The sequence below is a fragment of the Dama dama genome, chromosome 19, assembly GCF_033118175.1.
Source record: "Dama dama isolate Ldn47 chromosome 19, ASM3311817v1, whole genome shotgun sequence".
Lineage (NCBI taxonomy): Eukaryota > Metazoa > Chordata > Mammalia > Artiodactyla > Cervidae > Dama > Dama dama.
Window position 1 is genome coordinate 54003533 of NC_083699.1, and position 19912 is coordinate 54023444.

General features: G+C 36.9%; 1 protein-coding gene across 5 annotated transcripts in view; it reads left to right on the forward strand.

Moving 5' to 3' along the window:
* Positions 1-19912, forward strand: part of GSK3B (glycogen synthase kinase 3 beta) — a 202429-nt gene that overhangs the window by 176297 nt on the left and 6220 nt on the right. For 2 of the 5 annotated variants that reach the window (XM_061167077.1, XM_061167079.1), the window contains one exon: positions 10412-10510. In XM_061167077.1, the coding sequence (XP_061023060.1) occupies positions 10412-10510 (99 nt within the window). Of the gene's footprint in view, positions 1-10411; positions 10511-13279; positions 13360-15237; positions 15288-19912 lie in introns of all 5 variants that reach the window. The other 3 variants (XR_009696998.1, XM_061167078.1, XM_061167080.1) reach the window with 3 other exon arrangements.

Genomic DNA, 19912 nt, shown 5'->3' on the forward strand with positions numbered 1-19912 from the left:
TGGACAGGAGCCTGGCGGGCTATAATCCCATGTGGTTGCAAAAGAGTCGGACACAGCTTAGTGACTAAGCAACAACAAATATAGTTTTCATTATATTATGTCTTAATCAGTTCAGGCAACTCTAACACCCATGAACTGGGTGACTAAATAACAAACATTTATTTCTCACAGTTCTGGAGGCTGGGAACATCAAGATCAAGATGCTGACATTCAGTATTTGATGAGGGCTGCTTCCTGGTGTGCAGACGGCTACTTTCTTGCTTATATGGTGGAGCGAGATCACCTCTCTTGTGTCTCTTCTTACTAATCCTGTTCATGACCTAATTTCCTCCCAAAGGTTCCACCTCCAAATACTGTCACGTTGGAGATTTAGGGCTTCAGCATATGAAGTTTAGGGGGACACAAACATTCAGTCCGTAGCATAGGGATATGCCACATTTTGTTTACCCATTCATCTGTTGATTGACATTTGGTTTGTCACTACCTTCCGGCTATTGTGAATAGTTCTGCTATGACTATTGTGTACAAGTATGAATTTGTTTGAATACGTGTTTTCAGTTTGGGAGGTATTACTGAATCATATGGTAATTCTGTATTTAATTTCTTGAGAAAGTGCCAAACTATTTTGCATAATGACTTGCACATTTTACATTCCTACTAGCAATGTTACAAGGGTTCCCGTTTATCTACATACTCACAAATACTTGCAACTTTAAAGCACTTTACTAATTAATAACAATGAATGGATGATCAGAATAAGAGGTTGAAGAAAGAGAACTAACTTTCCAGTTGGTTGTATAGCTAGAGAGAATAGAGGGATGGTGGGTTGTCATTAGTGAGTGTCCTGCTGTAGGTAGAATAAAACCCTTCTCTATCCTCAGCAAACTTTCAGTGAAGTCTGGACTACTTTCCCCAGATGAACTAAAGGTAGCCCCTGATCTACATATACTAGGTGCTCAGTCTATGTTTGAGTGTTTGATACATGCCACTTTAAGTATACACAGTATTTATTAACTCATTCAACCAGAACTTATTGGGCATTTCTAATTTTCCTTTTACTTGTTGGAACTGTTGTTTTAATTAGTAAAGCAAACCTACCATATGAACAAAACTACAAAGATCAAGCACTTGAGTAAAATATAATAAGTTGGTAGTGGTTTGGTCACTAAGTCATGTTCCACTCTTGCGAGTTCATGGACTGTAGCCTGCCAGGCTCCTCTGTCCATGGAATTCTCCAGGCAAGAATACTGGAGTGGGTTGGCATTTCCTTCTCCAGGGGATCTTCCTGACCCAGGAATCAACCCAGATCTGCATTGCAGGCAGATTCTTTACCAACTGAGCTACAAGGGAAACCCCAAAATATAGTAAAGCTTACAGCTAACTACAATTTGATGTTTGTTACTGTGCCATGAGTAAATAGCCATAAACTGTAATTAATATTACTTTCATATAATCAAAACAAGTGTTTCTGTAATCAACTAGAGGGGAAAGAGAGGTGAACGGATACCGGACAAAAAAACTTTGAGATCTTTCTGATCTTCTGGATCTATAACTCGTAGACTATTACACCTCTCTTTTTTCTAGAACTAGGGCTTCAGTGAACTAGAATCTCCTGACTGACAGTGTTATCTATTTCCAGGACTTGGAGGCCAGCACAGATATTCAGCATACCATAAAGTAACCATTCTCTTACTTGCCCTCAGTCATTGGATCTCAAAGGTTGGACATAACTAAATCAGACCTTAGGAAGCAAATAGAATCAGGAAATCCCAACAGAAATCAGTTTTCTTTGTTTACCGATTCTTTACTATTCCAAGGCTGGAATGTATAGGGAAATAGGTGATTTTGTGTGTTTAAAGATGAGTTTCCAACTAATTCCACTACACACATCCTCAATTCAAATTTTCTATCCAATTTTTATGAGATTTATACCCAGTAAAGCATTGTCTCCCTGCTCCCCCCAAGGTCATGTGATAGGATGGGGGGTGGGCAGATATAAGTAAAGATTATCAACTGTTTACATTAATGTGACTTGGTTTGAAGAATCTACCACTCTACCAATTAGCTGGATTATCTGAGGGGATGGTACATTTGTGGGGAAGTAGGAGGAATAGTAGATTATTGGTTAGGCCAGAAGAAGGCACAGCTGCTTAAATGCAAGTTAAAACTGGATATTTGGAGCATCTAGAAAGCAACATGCAAACTCAGGCAGGCTGCAGATGTCTTTGAATACAGGAACAGGAGTGTCCAGACATGAGGAAAGCAATGATGGGATAGCAGACGGGTTCCAGAACAAGTTTAAAAAGGACAGTAAAGGGAAGAGTGAGAGAAAACAAAAAGAAATGGGGAAAGGATGAAAGAAAGATTTTTTAGATGAATGTAGCTTTGTGTTAAAGGAAGTGATGAAAGCAGGGGACTGAGGACATGTTAGAGGTGACAACAAAAGCAAGTGTTACAGAAGGCCAACTTACCAAAGTGTTGTACTTCCTTCATTTGAAAGCAGTAGACTACTTATTTATAAAATCTACTGTAACTCATTATTGATGATACTTTAGAGGCTCCATATCTTTTTTTTTTTTTTTTTGAGGCCCCATATCTTTAAGGCAATGATTTTTAAATCAGTTTTTCTGTTATGAAATAGAGATACACAGAAATACCGTCAGCCCACCTTCTTATCAGGTTTTCTATATCTTGGGCATTTTCTGCTAGCCTACCTTATCCTCAGCCACATCTAAAGTGGATATAGTACTTCAACCACCTTGAGTTTGTAAAATGTCTTCTTATATTCTTACCTTGAGTAGAGGCTTTTGGGGGTTAGGTTTATTATAATTTATAATAGCAAGAATAAGTCTACATAAGATAGGGGCTCTTGATTTATATTAATATGTAGGATGTGAATCAAATGGGACTACCTTGGTGGTCCAGTGGTAGAGAATCCACGTGCCAATGCAGGAGACGTGGGTTCGATCCCTGGGACAGGAAAATCCCTTGGAGAAGAAAATGGCAACCCACTCCAGTAATTCTTGCCTGGAAAATCTCATGGACAGAGGAGCCTGGCCAACTACAGTCCATGAGGTCACAGATGAGTTGGCCACAACTTAGGCTAAACAACAACAAATAAATCAAATCCTAAACAGAAACTCATGCATTGCTTTAACTTACAAGGCCCCTCTTTTTTTTTTTTTTTAATTTTAAATTTTAAAAAAATTATTTATTTTTAATCTTTTGGTTGTGCTGGATCATCATCGCTGCACACAGGCTTTTCTCTAGTTACGGCAAGTAGGGGCTACTCTTCATTGCAGCGTGCAGGCGTCTCTTGTGGCGGGGCATGGACTCAGTAGTTGAATCACATAGGCTCAGTAATTGTAGCACACAGATTTAGTTGCCACACGACATGTAGGATCTTCCCGGACCAGGAATTGAACCTGGGTTGCCTGCATTGGCACATTGGCAGGTGGATTCTTATCCACTGCACCACCAGGGAAGTTCCTTTTAAAAATAAATAAACTGTAAACTTTTTATGTGACTATCCCTGTTTCTCTGTTGTGTTCTTTTGGATGAAAAATATCTATAAAAGATCTTTATAAATGGACTTAAGGAAATCTGGGTATAAATAAGGGGATATTCTGGTACATAAGAGATCGAGCTGTTTATACTTATCAAAGGATTTGGTGTCAGAATTATTCTTTGACACTTTATAGCTAAAGAAGAGAAGAACAAAATTTAGAGTAAGAGTAAATTTAGAAGAGTAAAATTTCTAGGTAAGCTATACTCTTCTAGGTTGTTGGAAACTAAACCAAGGAAATACACTGCAGGGAATGCTTAGGAAATTCATGAGTGCTGCTAAAGGTGGGCAAGTTAGTTTTAGTTCAGGTAGCCAGAGTATTACTGATGTATAATGTTGACTGTACTCAGAATTTTAGGATCTAAATTATCAAACTATTTGTAAGAATTGTTTTCTCTTTCCCAGAGGTTTGAGTGGCTCTGCCACCTTAACTGTACTACTAGAGAGAATGTGGAATGGTATAGGAACAAACAGTGAAAGACTAATATCTTGACTTAAAATTCTGTGTGTAGTTTGGACAGATACACTTCCAGGAAGACCAGAATATTAATGGTATGTGATTTACAGCCAAGGCAATAAAGCTGCAATAATAAAAAGATGCAGTATTATGTATAGAATAAGTCAGACCTAAAGTCTCCTTCCTAGTCTCTAACTAGGTGCAGACCTTGGCCGTGCACTATTTCTGAGTTTCCTGATTTAACAAAAATGAGGTAGTTGGATTAAAGTATATTTAAGTATACTTACAGCTCCAAAATTCTTATTATAAAAATGAATTGACTCCAGAAAGACAAAGAAAAAAATGAGAAATAAAGCTAAGAACACAGAGGTTGAAAGCATGTGATATGTAAAATCATGGTATCAGTTCAGTCGCTCAGTCGTGTCCAACTCTTTGCTACCTCATGAATCGCAGCACGCCAGGCCTCCCTGTCCATCACCAACTCCCGGAGTTTACCCAAACTCATGTCCATCAAGTCGGTGATGCCATCCAGCCATCTCATCCTCTATCATCCCCTTTTCCTCCTGCCCCCAATCCCTCCCAGCATCAGGGTCTTTCCCAGTGAGTCATTTCTTCGCGTGAGGTGGCCAAAGTATTGGAGTTTCAGCTTCAGCATCAGTCCTTCCAATGAACACCCAGGACTGATCTCCTTTAGGATGGACTGGTTGAGGAAAAAAAAAAAAGGATGGACTGGTTGGATCTTCTTGCAGTCCAAGGGACTCTGAAGAGTCTTCTCCAACACGACAGTTCAAAAGCATCAATTTTTCGGCACTCAGCTTTCTTCACAGTCCAACTCTCACATCCATACATGACCACTGGAAAAACTATAGCCTTGACTAGACAGACCTTTGTTGGCAAAGGAGTGTCTCTGCTTTTTAATATGCTATCTAGGTTGGTCATAACTTTCCTTCCAAGGAGTTAGCGTCTTTTAATTTCATGGATGCAGTCACCATCTGCAGTGATTTTGGAGCCCAAAAAATAAAGTCAGCCACTGTTTTCCACTGTTTCCCCATCTATCTGCCATGAAGTGATGGGACCAGATGCCATGATCTTAGTTTTCTGAATGTTGAGCTTTAAGCCAACTTTTTCACTCTCCTCTTTCACCTTCATCAAGAGGCTTTTTAGTTCCTCTTCACTTTCTGCCATAAGGGTGGTGTCATCTCCATATCTGAGTTTATTGATATTTCTCCTGACAATCTTGATTCCAGCTTGTGCTTCTTCCAGCCCAGCGTTTCTCATGATGTACTCTGTATATAAGTTAAATAAGCAGGGTGACAATATACAGCCTTGACATACTCCTTTTCCTATTTGGAACCAGTCTGTTGTTCCATGTCCAGTTCTAACTGTTGCTTCCTGAGCTGCATATAGGTTTCTCAAGAGGCAGGTGAGGTGATCTGGTATTCCCATCTCTTTCAGAATTTTCCACAGTTTATTGTGGTCCACACAGTCAAAGCCTTCGGCATAGTCAATAAAGCAAAAATTGATGTTTTTCTGGAATTCTCTTGCTTTTTTGATGATCTAGCGGATGTTGGCAATTTGATCTCTGGTTCCTCTGCCTTTTCTAAAACCAGCTTGAACATCTGGAAGTTCACTGTTCACATATTGCTGATAATCATGGTATAAATGGAAACAAAATGATCCCTATAGAATTCAACATATTAGCAGTACCTGTTATTATTAAATGCTCAAAAAAGGTTATTTTTAGTTGGATAAAACAACTTACGGTAATGCTACATTTATTACATTTCATCAAGAATGAAGTTCTTCTACTCTTTTGATTTGTCCCACCTTCTCCTTCCCCCACTGTGTCCACGGGTCCATTCTCTAGAGAGAAGCATTGACATATATACATTACCATGTGTAAAAGAGCGGGTGGGAAGCTGCTGTGTAACGCAGGGAGCTCACTCGATGCTCTGTGACAACTTAGAGGGGTGGGATGTGAGGGAGGAGGCTCAGGAGGAAAGGGATTTATATATACATGGCTTCTTCACATCACTGTACAGCAGAAACCAACACAGCCTTGTAAAACGATTATCCTCTAGTTAAAAAGAAAAAAAAATAATGAAGTTCTGAGTAACATTTTCAGGTTACTGAAGCTTATTCTTTTTAATCACCAGGACTTTAAAAATACTACCAGTTTGGTAGATAACTTCTAAGTGTATCATTACTATAAATTTACTACAAAATACATTCACACATTTTTGGGTGACTAGTATAAATTGTGACCCTCCCTCTTGGGCAGTTCCAAGGCAAAGTAGTCATGGGATTATACAGCTATCATGTAGTCCGCTCATGAAACATTGCCCGTATTATCAAGCAGCAGGAGCAGGCTTTGCAGTTTGTTTACTGTTTGTCTGATCTTCTGTTTAGTTTAGTGTTTACTTTTCTGAGTGTGTGTGAAGTATGTCATCAGCGACAGAAACTTAAGAGGTTTCCTGGGCCGTTTGAAATTGTTAGAGAGAAGTAGTTGTGCTGAAGTTACTTGTTCATCTAAACGGTATATGTTCAGATAAGCAACACTAGAATTCAGTATGCGTAAGATCAAAGTGTACCATCCTAGCATTTGAATTACTCCTCAGAAAAGTACACAAATAAAATGTGCCTGCCATTGTTAAATCATTTAAACCTTTTTGTGAATAGGGGAAAAAAATTGCAGTTTTGATTATATAGACAACCACTGGTCATTTTCATTTATACTTAAGAGACCTCATACACACATGAAGACCTCAGATTCTTTGTAGAAGAAAAAGAAAATTTGCCTCTCTTAGTGACTCTTTCTGGGGGTTTGCAGGTTGAGCCCTTTCAAAGTTAACAAAGAAAGAAGATTCCCTTCTACCTTATGCGTGGTATTTTATTATTACTGTAAGAGTAGGTCTAGTTACTAAAGAGTTGATTTCTTCCCTCTGGTTTCTACATTGATTACTATTCTCAAATTTATCCTCAGCTTTCATTCAGCACAGTTTGAACATACATATATACATCTTCCTACACCTACTCCTACCCCTTACCCCAAAAAATTTAAATTAAAAATAAAAAAAACCTGCCCTTATAAATAAATTTGGAAATCTTACATTTAGATGAAGAGAAACTTTAAGGGAAACTTCAGGTTTTGCCAGCAACTAGATTTAGGTTTTGTTGTTGTTTTTAACATTTAAAAAGATTGCTTAACTTAATGGTGGTCTTTTCATGGGAATTTTTCTTCTGCAGTTTTTAATATAAATAGTGTAGCAAATTTTAGTTAAATGAGTTTGGTTATTCTTTTGGTCAGTTGATACCTGTCTTGGTTGGCTTATTGATAGCTGTCTTTAAATTCATTTTGTTCTTGCTCAAATTGTGCATTGTGTTTTGATGGTGGACCATATAATGATTAATTCACCATCAAAGCATTCTTAATATTTACTGATAAACTATGTGATTTTTTTAATGAGTAGTTTTATGGCATCTTTAGTTGGTTGAAGAAATCCTTATCATATGTTAAGTTTTTTAAAACCTTCTGGAACCTGTTTCCATTTCGTTGTGATCCATGTCTCTGGGATAACACAGTCTCATTCTTTCCCATCTCTTCTCCATGGCTAGCCCCACTAATATTATGGGCTTCCTTGTTTCCTGTATTACCTAGAGAAAAAGAAGATTGTTTTTCTCAAGCCTTGCACGTGTATGTGTGCAAAACCACAAAACCACCATGGCCCTCAGTTGGATGTACATATACACAAGAATAGGTGATTTGGTAAATGAGTGAGTGAATGGGAGAAAGTGGGCAGTATGTGACCACAAACCACTTATATTCAATTTATTTTAAAGATTATCTCAACTGTAGCTCTTAAAATATCTGGTCATCTTTTCCTTTTTTGCATTTTCTTTTTTTCAAATGTTTTGTTTGAGTGGGAGGACATACATATGCCTCTGGCTGATTCATATTGATATATGGCAGAAACCAACACAATATTGTAAAGCAACTATCCTCCAATTAAAAGTAAATAAATTTAAATACTTTTACAAAAGGAAGAAAATAGCCTAACAGCATCTGTGCCCGAAAGTCAACAACAGGACTGTAATTAAAAGGCTGTATATGCTTTTAAAAAATACTTAAATGAAGATAATATGGTTTCTTATTTTAAAAAATGTTTGTTTGTTACTTGGCTGGGCTATGTCTTAGTTGTGGCACACAGGATTTTCAGTCTTCTTTGCGACATGTGGAATCTTTACTTGAGGCATGTGAAGTCTTAGTTGTGGCATGTGGGATCTAATTCCCTGATAACCAGGGATCAAACCTGTGCCCCCTGCATTGGGAGCATGAAGTCTTAGCAACGGGACCACCAGGAAAGTCCCTGGATTTTCTTTTAGATGTTGGGTACGTGGTCATAGAGATCTCTTAATTTAAAAGTGCACCTGTCTTGAGTTGATTCATTACCTTTCTTGCCAGCTTATTTGTATAATTGTCCTTCCATTTTTCCATTTCTGTTGAGTAGACAGAGACAATGATCTTTTTACCTGTCTCTCCGGAACCTCACACAGTCTTTCATGCCCAGTAGTGTTAGTTGGATGAGGGTGTGGGTGGGTAGATGGATGGGTAGATTTTAAAGAAGCTTTTTTATTGTAGGAAATTTTAGTTTTAAGTGGGATGGTAAATCTGACTGTCTTTTAGATTATTGAAGAGTAATTACCACGTCTTGCATTAATTTCTCTTCCTAGAACCGGAAAGTCATCAGCCCCAACAATTATCAGGGATTCTCCTGTTTTTGTAGGTGTGAGATTGCATTAAAATTGGACTGATTTAAGTAAAACTACATAGGTTCTTTCTGTATCTCAGTGAAAACTGAAATAGCTACTACAGCTGATTATGAGAAAACAGCATTTCTTCAAACCTGATCATTAAGGCAGTGGTTTTCCAACTCAGGGAAGGTTATTATTTGATGAGATGACCTAAGTCTTCTCTTTGAAGGGGAAGAGATAATGAATGGTCTTCTCGGTTTTGAGCTTTTCCTGCCATTCATTTTCCGTATATCTTGACATCAGCATGTTGCTTCTTTTTACCAGAATCTGAGTATCAGATTTAGTACAAAATTTAGACATTTAGGCACCAAGTTGATTAAGTCAATATTTCCAGGGACTTTGTACCAGAACGTTTTTAAAGTTCTGCATTAAATAAATGATATTTCCCTTGTTAGGTGCTGGCAGGAGGGATGAATGGTGAGTAATTGCTTAAGGTTTCCCTTTAGGGTGATGAAAATTTTTTGAAACTAGGTAGAGGTGATGGTTGTACAACATTGTGAATGTACTGAATACAGCAAAATTATATACTTTAAAATGATTAATTCTATATTATATGAATTTTGCTTTAAAGAAAACACTATTTCCTAACTTTTTTTAGTTCATGCTGTAATTATTACTTGTAGTTCAGAGGATAACACCTTCCTGTAGCTAGTATGGTTGTATAATTATTCCTTTAAATTATTAGAACAATAGGTAGAATTGTTTGTAACAACACTTATTAGAGTAGAAATGAGTGCTCGCTAGTTAAATGCCAGAACAAACCAGGGTTATCCCAGGCAGACTGGAAGAACAATCATATTACCTGAAATTAACACCAGATGCTTTTATGTACAAGCTCACCACCATGTGTCTCAGTAACTGTTTACATTATTAGATCAAATATCATCTTAAAATTATTTCTCAAGACTCATATACAGCACTTGATTCTTTAAAGAAAGCCAGTTTGCATACAGTTGACAGAGAGAGACTTCCACATGCAGATAAAAGCCTACTTTATAAACTTAAAAGGTAACAGTCTTACTAAGTTAAAAAGCAAAATAGGATTCAGTAGACATTTTTGTTTTCAGCAAAAGCAGTGAGAATTAACATGTTTCTTAAATCCTGTTTCCACTACTGTTTGGATAAATCATACCTGCCATCAAGTAAGTTGGTCTGTGCATGCCAATGTGCAGACTGCAGTTATATTTTCTTTTCTGTGATCCTATCACTGTCAACCCCTGCAGTCAAATATTGTCAGAGTAGCAAGGGGAAACCTAGTATATTTAAGTTAATGAATGATGGAAACATATCTTATTAATGCTTACCCTCAAACTTTTGGCCAATACCTTTCCCCAGCCTATCTTTAGTTCTCAAAGATACCTGAATTTTGCTTTTGTTATGTATGACAACATATTGGTGGCTTTGCTCTATAGGTCAGTTACTCGCTCATGATTTAGTTTCAGATGTAGGTTTATCGTGTCTTTTTTTCTGTTAAACCAGTGTTATAATGCCGTGTCTTCAGTTCTGATACCAATAAAATAGTTTCACAACAGAGTTAAGAATGGACTCTTAACACATGTATCTTACCTTTTCTCTAGAACTGTCAAGTAATCCACCTCTAGCTACCATCCTTATTCCTCCTCATGCTCGGATTCAAGCAGCTGCTTCAACTCCTTCAAATACCACAGCAGCCTCAGGTGAGAACACAGAAGTCTCTTCTAAAAACGCATGATTTGGTTTTGTCTCCATTTTATATCATTTGTTGAATATGAATGTTTAGTACCTTCCAGCTATCAAAAACATAGCATAGCCAAATGATTAAATGTGACTAAAGTGTTGCTTTAATTTCCAAAAAGCATGAAAGGACCCCATATGCTTTATATATAAGGTATAAATATCTTATTATAATATAAGTGATGTCACTTTGTTATTTTAAAAGTCATGCTTTCTGTATAATTTCTTGATTAATATATTAAGTGAGATGCTTATAGCAGAAAATGGTCTGCAGAAATGTAATCTTATTGAAGATAATTCACTTTAATTCCATTACCCTGAATATAAATTATATTAATATACTGGAGAGGCAAATTTTCAAGAAGTTTGAATGTAGATTGGTGTAATTTAATCATTTAAAGGGCTGAAGCTGCAACGCAAATTCATTTAGCTAAGACTTAGATCAGAATATGACTAAATCTTGTCTATCCCCTGCCCCACCAAAATACCCAAATGATCTCCCAGGTTAGATAGAGCTCAGGTATACTGCTGGTCCTAGAGCTGGTTCACATTGGGACCTCATTTGATTAGAATTGCATTACGATGTTCTGAAAATACTTAACCCTTGAGTGAACTGAAGGTCCTCCGAAGGACAGCTAAAATGAAGTTAGAAATCAGTAGCATAATTGGACTCCCCCGACAGCCCCCAAAATGCAGATGTCAGGAGCTGACTCCATTTTTACTTAATTATCTGTTGCATTGAACCTAGTTGGATCAGATTGTTTGCCCAAGGGCATTTATGCTCCAGGAAATAAAACCTTGCATTACTAGTTCTTAGCATTCAACAGTGAGGTCAAAATCTACCTTCTGTTGTCTGACAGAGTTGATTGTTCCTATCCAATCTTAAATCTTTTGAATGTTGCTAATAAAGGTTGACAACATTTCATTCTAATCTGTGGCCCATCTTCACTCCAGAAAAAGTCTAGGAAAAAAAGGTCTCTTTTCTAGTTCTAGTTTCATCAGCACATGCTACCTTGAGAAAGTCATTTGAACTTCATTAGTTTTAGTAATGTACTGTTCATTTTCTCAATCTATAAAATGAGTGGCAATGCTCTCCTCAAGTAATATGGTACAAATCAAATATGTACTGAAATGTGCTTTGAATTTTTTAATTGAAAAAATAGTTTTTTTGTTTTGCTTTTAACTATGACCTGTATTTAGAAGGAAGAAATAATTGCTTCAATGAGCTATTAATCAACTTAAATCACTGGCCTAGGTTAGATTGTGTTGATTGTTTAAAACATTGAATAGGCCCTAATCCCAAACTAGCACATTTACTTATTGAGCTAGTTTATAGGAATTGTTTTAGACTATGAATACAATGAGAATTACGATTGGTAAGTTTTGGGTAATTTTAAATGATTTTCTTAATGTGAAATACTAGTTAATGATTATAACTAAGATTTGGGGCAAATTGTCTGCCTGGTAGGAGCCTAGTATAACCTGATTTTGATGATGCTTTGATATAAGTTACAGCAGTCATCAAAAAATAATTTTACTGCTGTATATACATTTTTATAGCTATTGAAATAGATTTCAACTTAAATATGGAAACTGGCATTGAGCTTTGATCCTGAGAATTTACTTTAAAGTTGAAGGAGATCAGGATATGAGGAATTTTATAGGAATAGTAGACTAAGGGCAGAACTAAAATTAGTTTAAAGAAATGCATGCCTTAAGTATCTTAATACCAGGAAGGATTTCAGATATTTCACTAAGCTTCCTAGTGGCTAAATAAAGAAGTGATATCTGCTTAAAATTTCCCATATACTTCATTAGATAAAAAGCACACTGGTGGCTTAGGAGAAGCACACCATTTCTGACCCTGCTTTTTGAGAAGTGGTTCTCCGTTAGGGCTGCACATTTGGTACTATAAGCTAGTGGTAAAGAATCCGCCTGCCACTGCAGGAGCTGAAAGAGGTATAAGTTCGATCCCTGGGTCAGGAAGATCCCCTGGAAGAGGAAATGGCATCCCCCTCCAGTATTCTTGCCTGGAAAATTCCATGACTAGAACAGCTTGGTAGGCTGTATAGTTCATGGGGTCTCAAAGAATCAGACACGCTTGAGCACGTGCACACACAAGAGAGAGTAAATGAAACTCTTATCACCATTTCAACAATAAATGTAATGGTGACTCCATTTGGAAACTTTTTTAAATGCCCCTCAGTATGAGCTAAAGGCACAACACTACAATATGGTTAAAGCAAAACAGTTTTCTTTGGGGTCAAAGTTATGGGAGCCAAGTAATGTCACCTAACATATCTTAGGAAACGCTCATCTAGATGAAGGGATTGACTGTATGGCCTTAATGGCCCAGATTTAAGTAAATACATATGTATGTGCATGTATATATATTTTAAATAAGTATTTGGTAGTATAAGTTACATTCTTTAGTAAGATCTTAAAATATACATGTTCTTTGCTGTCTCTCAGCATCAATTTCTTTATGCATACAATAGGAATAGTAAATACCCACTACATAGAGTTATGAGAAGTAAGATATAAAGTGTACAAACTGCTTAACACTTTGCCTGGTCACATGGGCCTTCAGTGAAAAGAAACTGCTACACCACTTTATTGTTATTGCCAAGTAAGGACAGATTCATAAGTGTTGAAAACCAGCCATGTGAAAGACAGGGTTGACATCCATCCTTTTATGACAAAAGAATATATGACTCTCTTCACCTGAATAGATGGACATCCCATCTCCACCCAAGCAGGGAGGAAGTGAATGCCTGCCAACATGACAAAGCATTTCCAGGTCTACTCCAAGGTATGAAGAAGTAAAATATTACACTCCAAAGCCTCCGACCTTGAAAATCTGAACCTGGAAATTTTTCTAATTAGAATTTTCAAAATTAGAATTTCTAATCACCCACCCTAGCTACAACACCACAATAATTCACCTTTGGGTGAATGAATTGCAGTATGTACCTCTAACTAAATAAGAGTAGTTACTTCTATCCAGTCCTTTCCACATGCAAATATACATTTAGGCAGTTACCAACATGGTACATAACACTGCAGTCCATGGGTTCGCAAGAGTCAGACTTAGTGAGTAAACACAAGTTATATAATAACAAAAAGGAGAGTCAATATGATCTGAGTGCTCAGCAGTAGGAAAATGATTCAATGCATTATGAAATCTCTATTTTTATGTAACTATAAAAGATAGTTATTATGAAACTTAGATTTGTGGAAGTATTCATCTTAAATTACATGGAGAAAAATTTAAAATCCTATGTACCATGTTGGTAACTGGGCCTAAATGTGTATTTGCATGTGGATAGGACGAGATAGAAATATACAAAAATTAAAACAGTTGTGGTTAATCAGTGGATATGGAGGTTTTTTCCCTCAAAAACTTTCGGTGTTTAAATTATTTTTAAAACACATCGGTTCCTGGGGGCATTATATCTGACCATGGCTCTGACTGACACGAGAAACTTCTGAAAAGTGTGTACACTCTTCTCAGACCATAAAGTATAATTTCTTATTTCAGTGTTTGTATCTATCTGATTTTTCTCCACACCCCCAACAGATCCTCCCATTCATTCCATTTGGGAGACCATTCATCTGGACCCTGTGGAATAATAAATCTTCAGGAATTATAGTTTTACTGATCATAAGAATTACTTTAGAGATCATCTGATCCAGTGCCAGATGAGTTAAGTGTAAGATGTAGTTGGGAATTTCAACTAAAGCAATTTTCTCTCTGTTTCGTATTAGTCCTCTGAGTAAGGTTTCTTCCAGTGCAGTGGTTCTGCTATTAAAAGAAATTTGAAAACCACTGATTTCATTTCACCCTCCTTATTATCTACTGAAAGCCTAGTGTCCCATACTTGTATATATTCAGAAACTAGAATATTCAGTAGCACATTTGATCTTTGTATCACTTTGTTAGAAATTTATTCCCTTATACCTCTTCCACTCAATGACCCTACTCTGGGGTTATAGAAAACCAACCCAATTGTTACTTGCAAAAGTCCTTCAGATTTTAATGATGACTATGGCTAGCATCTTCTCCATACTAATGAGAATTTTAAATCCTAATCCTGAATATGTTCTAAAGTATCAGAATGTTAGGTTTTCTATATAGTTATTTGTCATCTGCACATTTTATAAATATACCAATTTTTTGCCTCTCCCTAAACAACTAATAAAACATATCAAAGAGGACAAGGTAGAGCCTACTAGATTTTTTTTTTTTTTTTTTGCCTTTACCAAGGTTACTGATAAAATAAGTTAAATGGGACTAGACAGGCTTACTAGGGATTATTCTTCTGATGCTCTGTAATTAACTCTGAATTACCCTTCTTGTTGTTTGCTAAACTAGAGACCAACCTTACAATATTCATTTATATAATAATGTTATGAAAATTAGTAAAAATACTTTGCTTTTGTCAAGAAAACTTTCAGATTTTTTCCATCAAGAAAGAAACTGTCAAAGATGGAAATGAAAAAAATTTGTTAAAGACTTAAAAGAAGTTTCTAGTGCTTAAATATTTGTAAATTGAATTTCTGTAATTTGTTTTAGAATGTGTTTTTAGACTATAGATTCTGGCTTTAAAGACATTTAAAATGTATAGATTTCCCTCACCTTCCTTGGGCTGCATTTTGTTTATTAGGATTTTTGTTATATCCTTTCCAGGTTGAAAACCCTTCTAACAGAAAAGGGAATCATGATAAGAGTTGGACAAGGTCTGTCTTCTCTGTCTTTTTACCTGGTCAGAGGGCTTAACTTTTCTTGGTCTTGCTTTGAAAACCTTTTGCTGTTAACCTCATTTAAACTGAATTTGGCTTGTTCTGACAGGTTCACATTTTTATTTTTCTATTCTTCCTGGGATGTGTGCCCTACTTTTTAAATTATGAGCTCATCAAGGAAAACCCTTTTATTTGGGTTCTTTGGTCCTTCTCCTTTTACTTTGCAAAGAGAGTATATGCAGTTGTTTGGTTGGTCAGAATTTTGTTTTTTATAATTTTCTGTTTCTTGTCAGGTATTAGCCCCTTTTGAAGATTCTAACTACAAAATCATACTTATTTGTTCCCTGAACTTTTTGAAATGCATTTTGCTAAAGTCATAGTTCAGATTTAGCCAGGGCTAGTGGTCCCTTTTTCTATTACAGTTATTTTTACCACAGAATTCCTGTCACCTTGTCACCTTCTCCATCACCAGTCAGTTTTTTTCTAGCTGGACAGAATTAAACTCAGAATAATTTCTCCCACTGTTTGTTTCCACTGAATTTGACAAATAAAATGTTACATTAAGTCAGTGTATTGAATACTTAAACTTTTCTAAAATGATAGTTACCCCCCTTCATCCCCTCCCCAAGTATCACTGGCCTGTGGTGCTTTTATGGTGTGCACTTGGGAAAGCTGTATCCATATCCTGTCTAGTTGTAGAATCCACAGTGAGTGCCCTCAGATGGTGTTCTTCGTAACTCTTCCTGTCTATTTTCGCTTTATTTTAATCCAAATGTAAGAATTTTTCTCTGTTAAAAACATAGTATCTAGTTATGTTTGGAAAGAAAAAAAAATGTAATATCTAGTTATTTTAGAAAATAAAAAAAAGAAAATAAGACTCTTCATATTCTTACTTCCAAAGAAAATCAAAGGTAACACTATCTTGTATAGTTTAGTCTAGTCATGAGTAGACAGACTGGCTTTTTTTTTTTTTAATGGGCTTATGGTATATGGAGGAAGGTGATAATATGACTTTATAGTATTCAACTAGTATTCTAAGCCTATACCATAATTTATTTAATTCTTTATTGGACATTTGAGTTGTGTCCCAGTCTTTAGAGGAATTCCTGAGTTAAAAGGTGTAAGGAAGTTTTAAATTTTTAGTACATACTGTCAAATTGTCGTCCAGAAAGCTTTTCCCATTTTACACTGGTAATGCACATATTTTTTCATTTCTCCATTACTTCAGCACTAGCCAGCCAGAGTGGTGGGGGGAGGGGTAAGGGAGGTGGGGGGACAGAGTGTATATGAGCACATCTATATTTTTATGCATTACCAATTTAGTAGAATGAAGAAGGTGGGTATCTTTGTTAGGGACAGTTCTATGCCCTTTCCTCCTATTGGTTTTGTGTTTGAAGTTTTGAAGTATAGACTTCCATCCATATGTGACACTCTGACAGATTCACTGACACCAGCGAGACTGTATCTGAGATTGTATCTACCCTCTGTTAGGATTTCAAGTTCGCTTACTAAGGCTGCATATAGACACCTAGAGTCATACCATCTTGGTATTATTTTCACCACAGCAGTGCTAAGTATCACTTCTAGGAAATTGCTTATTTTAATGTAAAACATGTTGTTTCCTATTAAGTCGAAAATTTTACCTGGGTTTTTCTTCCCTCCTCCAAAAGTATTGTAAAATCTTCTTGATTGAGTCGGTGAATATCCTATCAGACATTCTTCTGGGTATTCTTCCAGTGTTCCTCAGTTCCTTACTTGAAGTCACCTGTTTATATCCATATGCCTTTTCTTATTCTTTATTCGTCAACTAAGTTTTTTAACTTAAAAGATAGAAAACACATCCTTTGTCTCCATGGCTTTCAGTTTTTTTACCTTGAACAGCCAAGCCTCTTAATTAAAACGTGTTCTGCCCCTGAACACACAGCAGCTAAGGTCTCTCTGCTGCCAGCCGACCAAGTATAAACAGTATTGTTGATAAGCCCTCCAGGTTTGCTGCTGGATTGATTGCCTCACTGGTGCCTGAATTTCGGTTCTGTTTTTTAAATGACTGAATCCACCATGGTATCTCATGCCACACCTTTTCCTTGTAATAATATGACAAGAGAAGTGCTGATATTTTGCTGAGAAGTGCTCCCTCATTATGATACACACAAAATTATCAAAATCATGGTAGACATTATAAAGAGAAAAAACAAAAATTGAATCCTTTTCCTTACTGCTGATACTTTGATTTCATTAGTGTAGAGTATGATTTTAGTTTAAATGTAACATTGGGATATACCTTTAATTCTTTGTGAGGAACAGTGTTGCTTGTTCATGTGTCCATTAATAACACTAATGTGAGACCTAGTTTTAAGTAGAGGCATTTCCACTGGAATAGCTTGAATGGGAACATCTCAAATTAGGACCTTAGGGTGTACACAATATACACAACATAGCCCAAGGCTCCAGAACTTTATCTTTTAGGGGAGTCGAGCTGTCATGAGACCGTTCTAAATTATAAAACTAGGATGGCTCATGAATAGAAATGCACAAAATGGGCTTAGGAGAGCATAATAAAGAAACTAAGTAAACTATACTTAAAGTTCCCAAGTATATTTATAAAGTACATGTAAAGCACAAAAAAGGATTTGATATATCTGAAATATACTCTTTCACTGATATGCCAATAATGACTTTATCGCTTTTGAGAACCTGAAAACATGTTTGGAGTAAATAAGAAACTACATTTTATTTTTATTTAATTTCAGTTAAATTTAAATGACCAGATGTAGCTCGCAGTCACCCCATTGGAGAGTACAGATAGAACATTTCCATTATTGCTTTTGGGCCAGACAGTGAACACTTGTATCAGTTAGATTTGACTTTTATAGACCTATAGTTCTGGAATACTGAACCTTTGGAACCCCAGCTCCCTTGTTTATTCTCTGTCCTTTTCCACCTAACCTGTTCCCTTATTTTCTGCTTTTCTTTTTAAACCTTTTGGCCCCAGTTTATAAATGGGGGGCCTTCCCTTCACTCTCCTTCCGCTCCACATTTTACACATTTGATCAGACACATTTGGAGGGAGAATGGACAGAACTTGCTGATGCACTGGCAGGGTAAGTGTAAGAGTAAGGGATCAGGGTGAGAACTTTTGGTTTACCACCTAAGCAACCAGATGGTGCAGTTTCCTCAGTATTGAGACAGCTGCCCATCAAATCCATGACTCGATTATCGAGCAGCTCTTACAGATCTTTAAGAATCTGAAAATAAAACTATGACTCCTCTCCTGGAAAATATGTGTATCAGATATGGAATTCTGTACATAAAAATCTACTCTAGGACAAAAGTCACAGCCTGGTGTACTCTTGGGGGAATCTAATACTTTAGAGCTTTGCCCTTAGTTTCACTATAGGATTGCCCAGCTTGTCATTTTTACCTCTAAGGTCATACAGAATAAAATGGGTCTCAATACATGTACAAATTCCCTTTGCCATACCCAGTACCAGAGCCATAGAACCATAGACTCTTCTCAGGATTAGGGGAAAAACAAACGGACAACTGGTGCAGTCTTCCATTCCTTAAACAGTTTATTAGGAGCATACCAAATTTTGTAGAGGGACTTGCTCAATAGTGCTCCCATTGGCTTGTGAAAGTGTATACATTAGTTATCTACTGCCGTGTGTCAAGGTACCCCAGATTTAGCGGCTTATCAGTGAACATTTATTACCTCACACAGCTTTTGTGCAGCCTAGCTGTGTAATTCTGGGTGAGGGTTTCTCATGAGGTTGTAGCCAAAATGTCGGCCAGGACTGCAGGCATCTGAAGGATTGTTGCCTGGGGATGGAAGCTTTACTTGCAGGATGGCTCATTCCTGTGGGGAGTGAATCTGTGCTGGCATTTGCAGAAGGCCCAGCCCGTCATTGTGTGAACCTCTGTGGAGTACTATACAAGTGTCTCATGTTGAGGCAGCTGGCTTCCCCTAGACCAGGTGATCCAGGGAGGAGAAGGTGGAGGCCACAGTGTCTTTTATGTCCAGATTTTTGGAAGTCACACACCATTATTTATGTGATATCCTGTGTGTTATATAGGCCAGCCCTATTTATTAGAGGAAGGGATTATACAAGGGTATAGACATCAAGAGGTGCATGCCTCATTGAGGCCATCTTGGAGGGTGGCTACCACAGTGTAAAAAGAATGATCTTATCCCTTTTTCCAAACCCAAAGCTGACTGTTCTCTCCTTTCTCCCTCAAATCCATCCTTGGTTTGTTGGTTTATGGTGTATCAGAGGGCTGGTAATGAGCACTGGTTTCTAGGAATGTTGGAAATCAGTAAATAATCTTTCCTGGTGGCTCAGACAGTAAAACATCTGCCTACAATGTGGGAGATCTGGGTTTGATCCCTGGGTTGGGAAGATACCCTGGAGAAGGAAATGGCAGACCACTCCAGTACTCTTGCCTGGAAAATCCCATGGACAGAGGAGCCTAGTAGGCAACAGTCCATGGGGTCACAAAGAGTCAGACACAATTGAGCGACTTCACTTATAGTTGTTTACAAAACACCTTTATCTCTGTGTATCCTATTCAAACTATTTGAAAATTAGATAATAAAATAACCATACTGGTAATTTTTATTATTA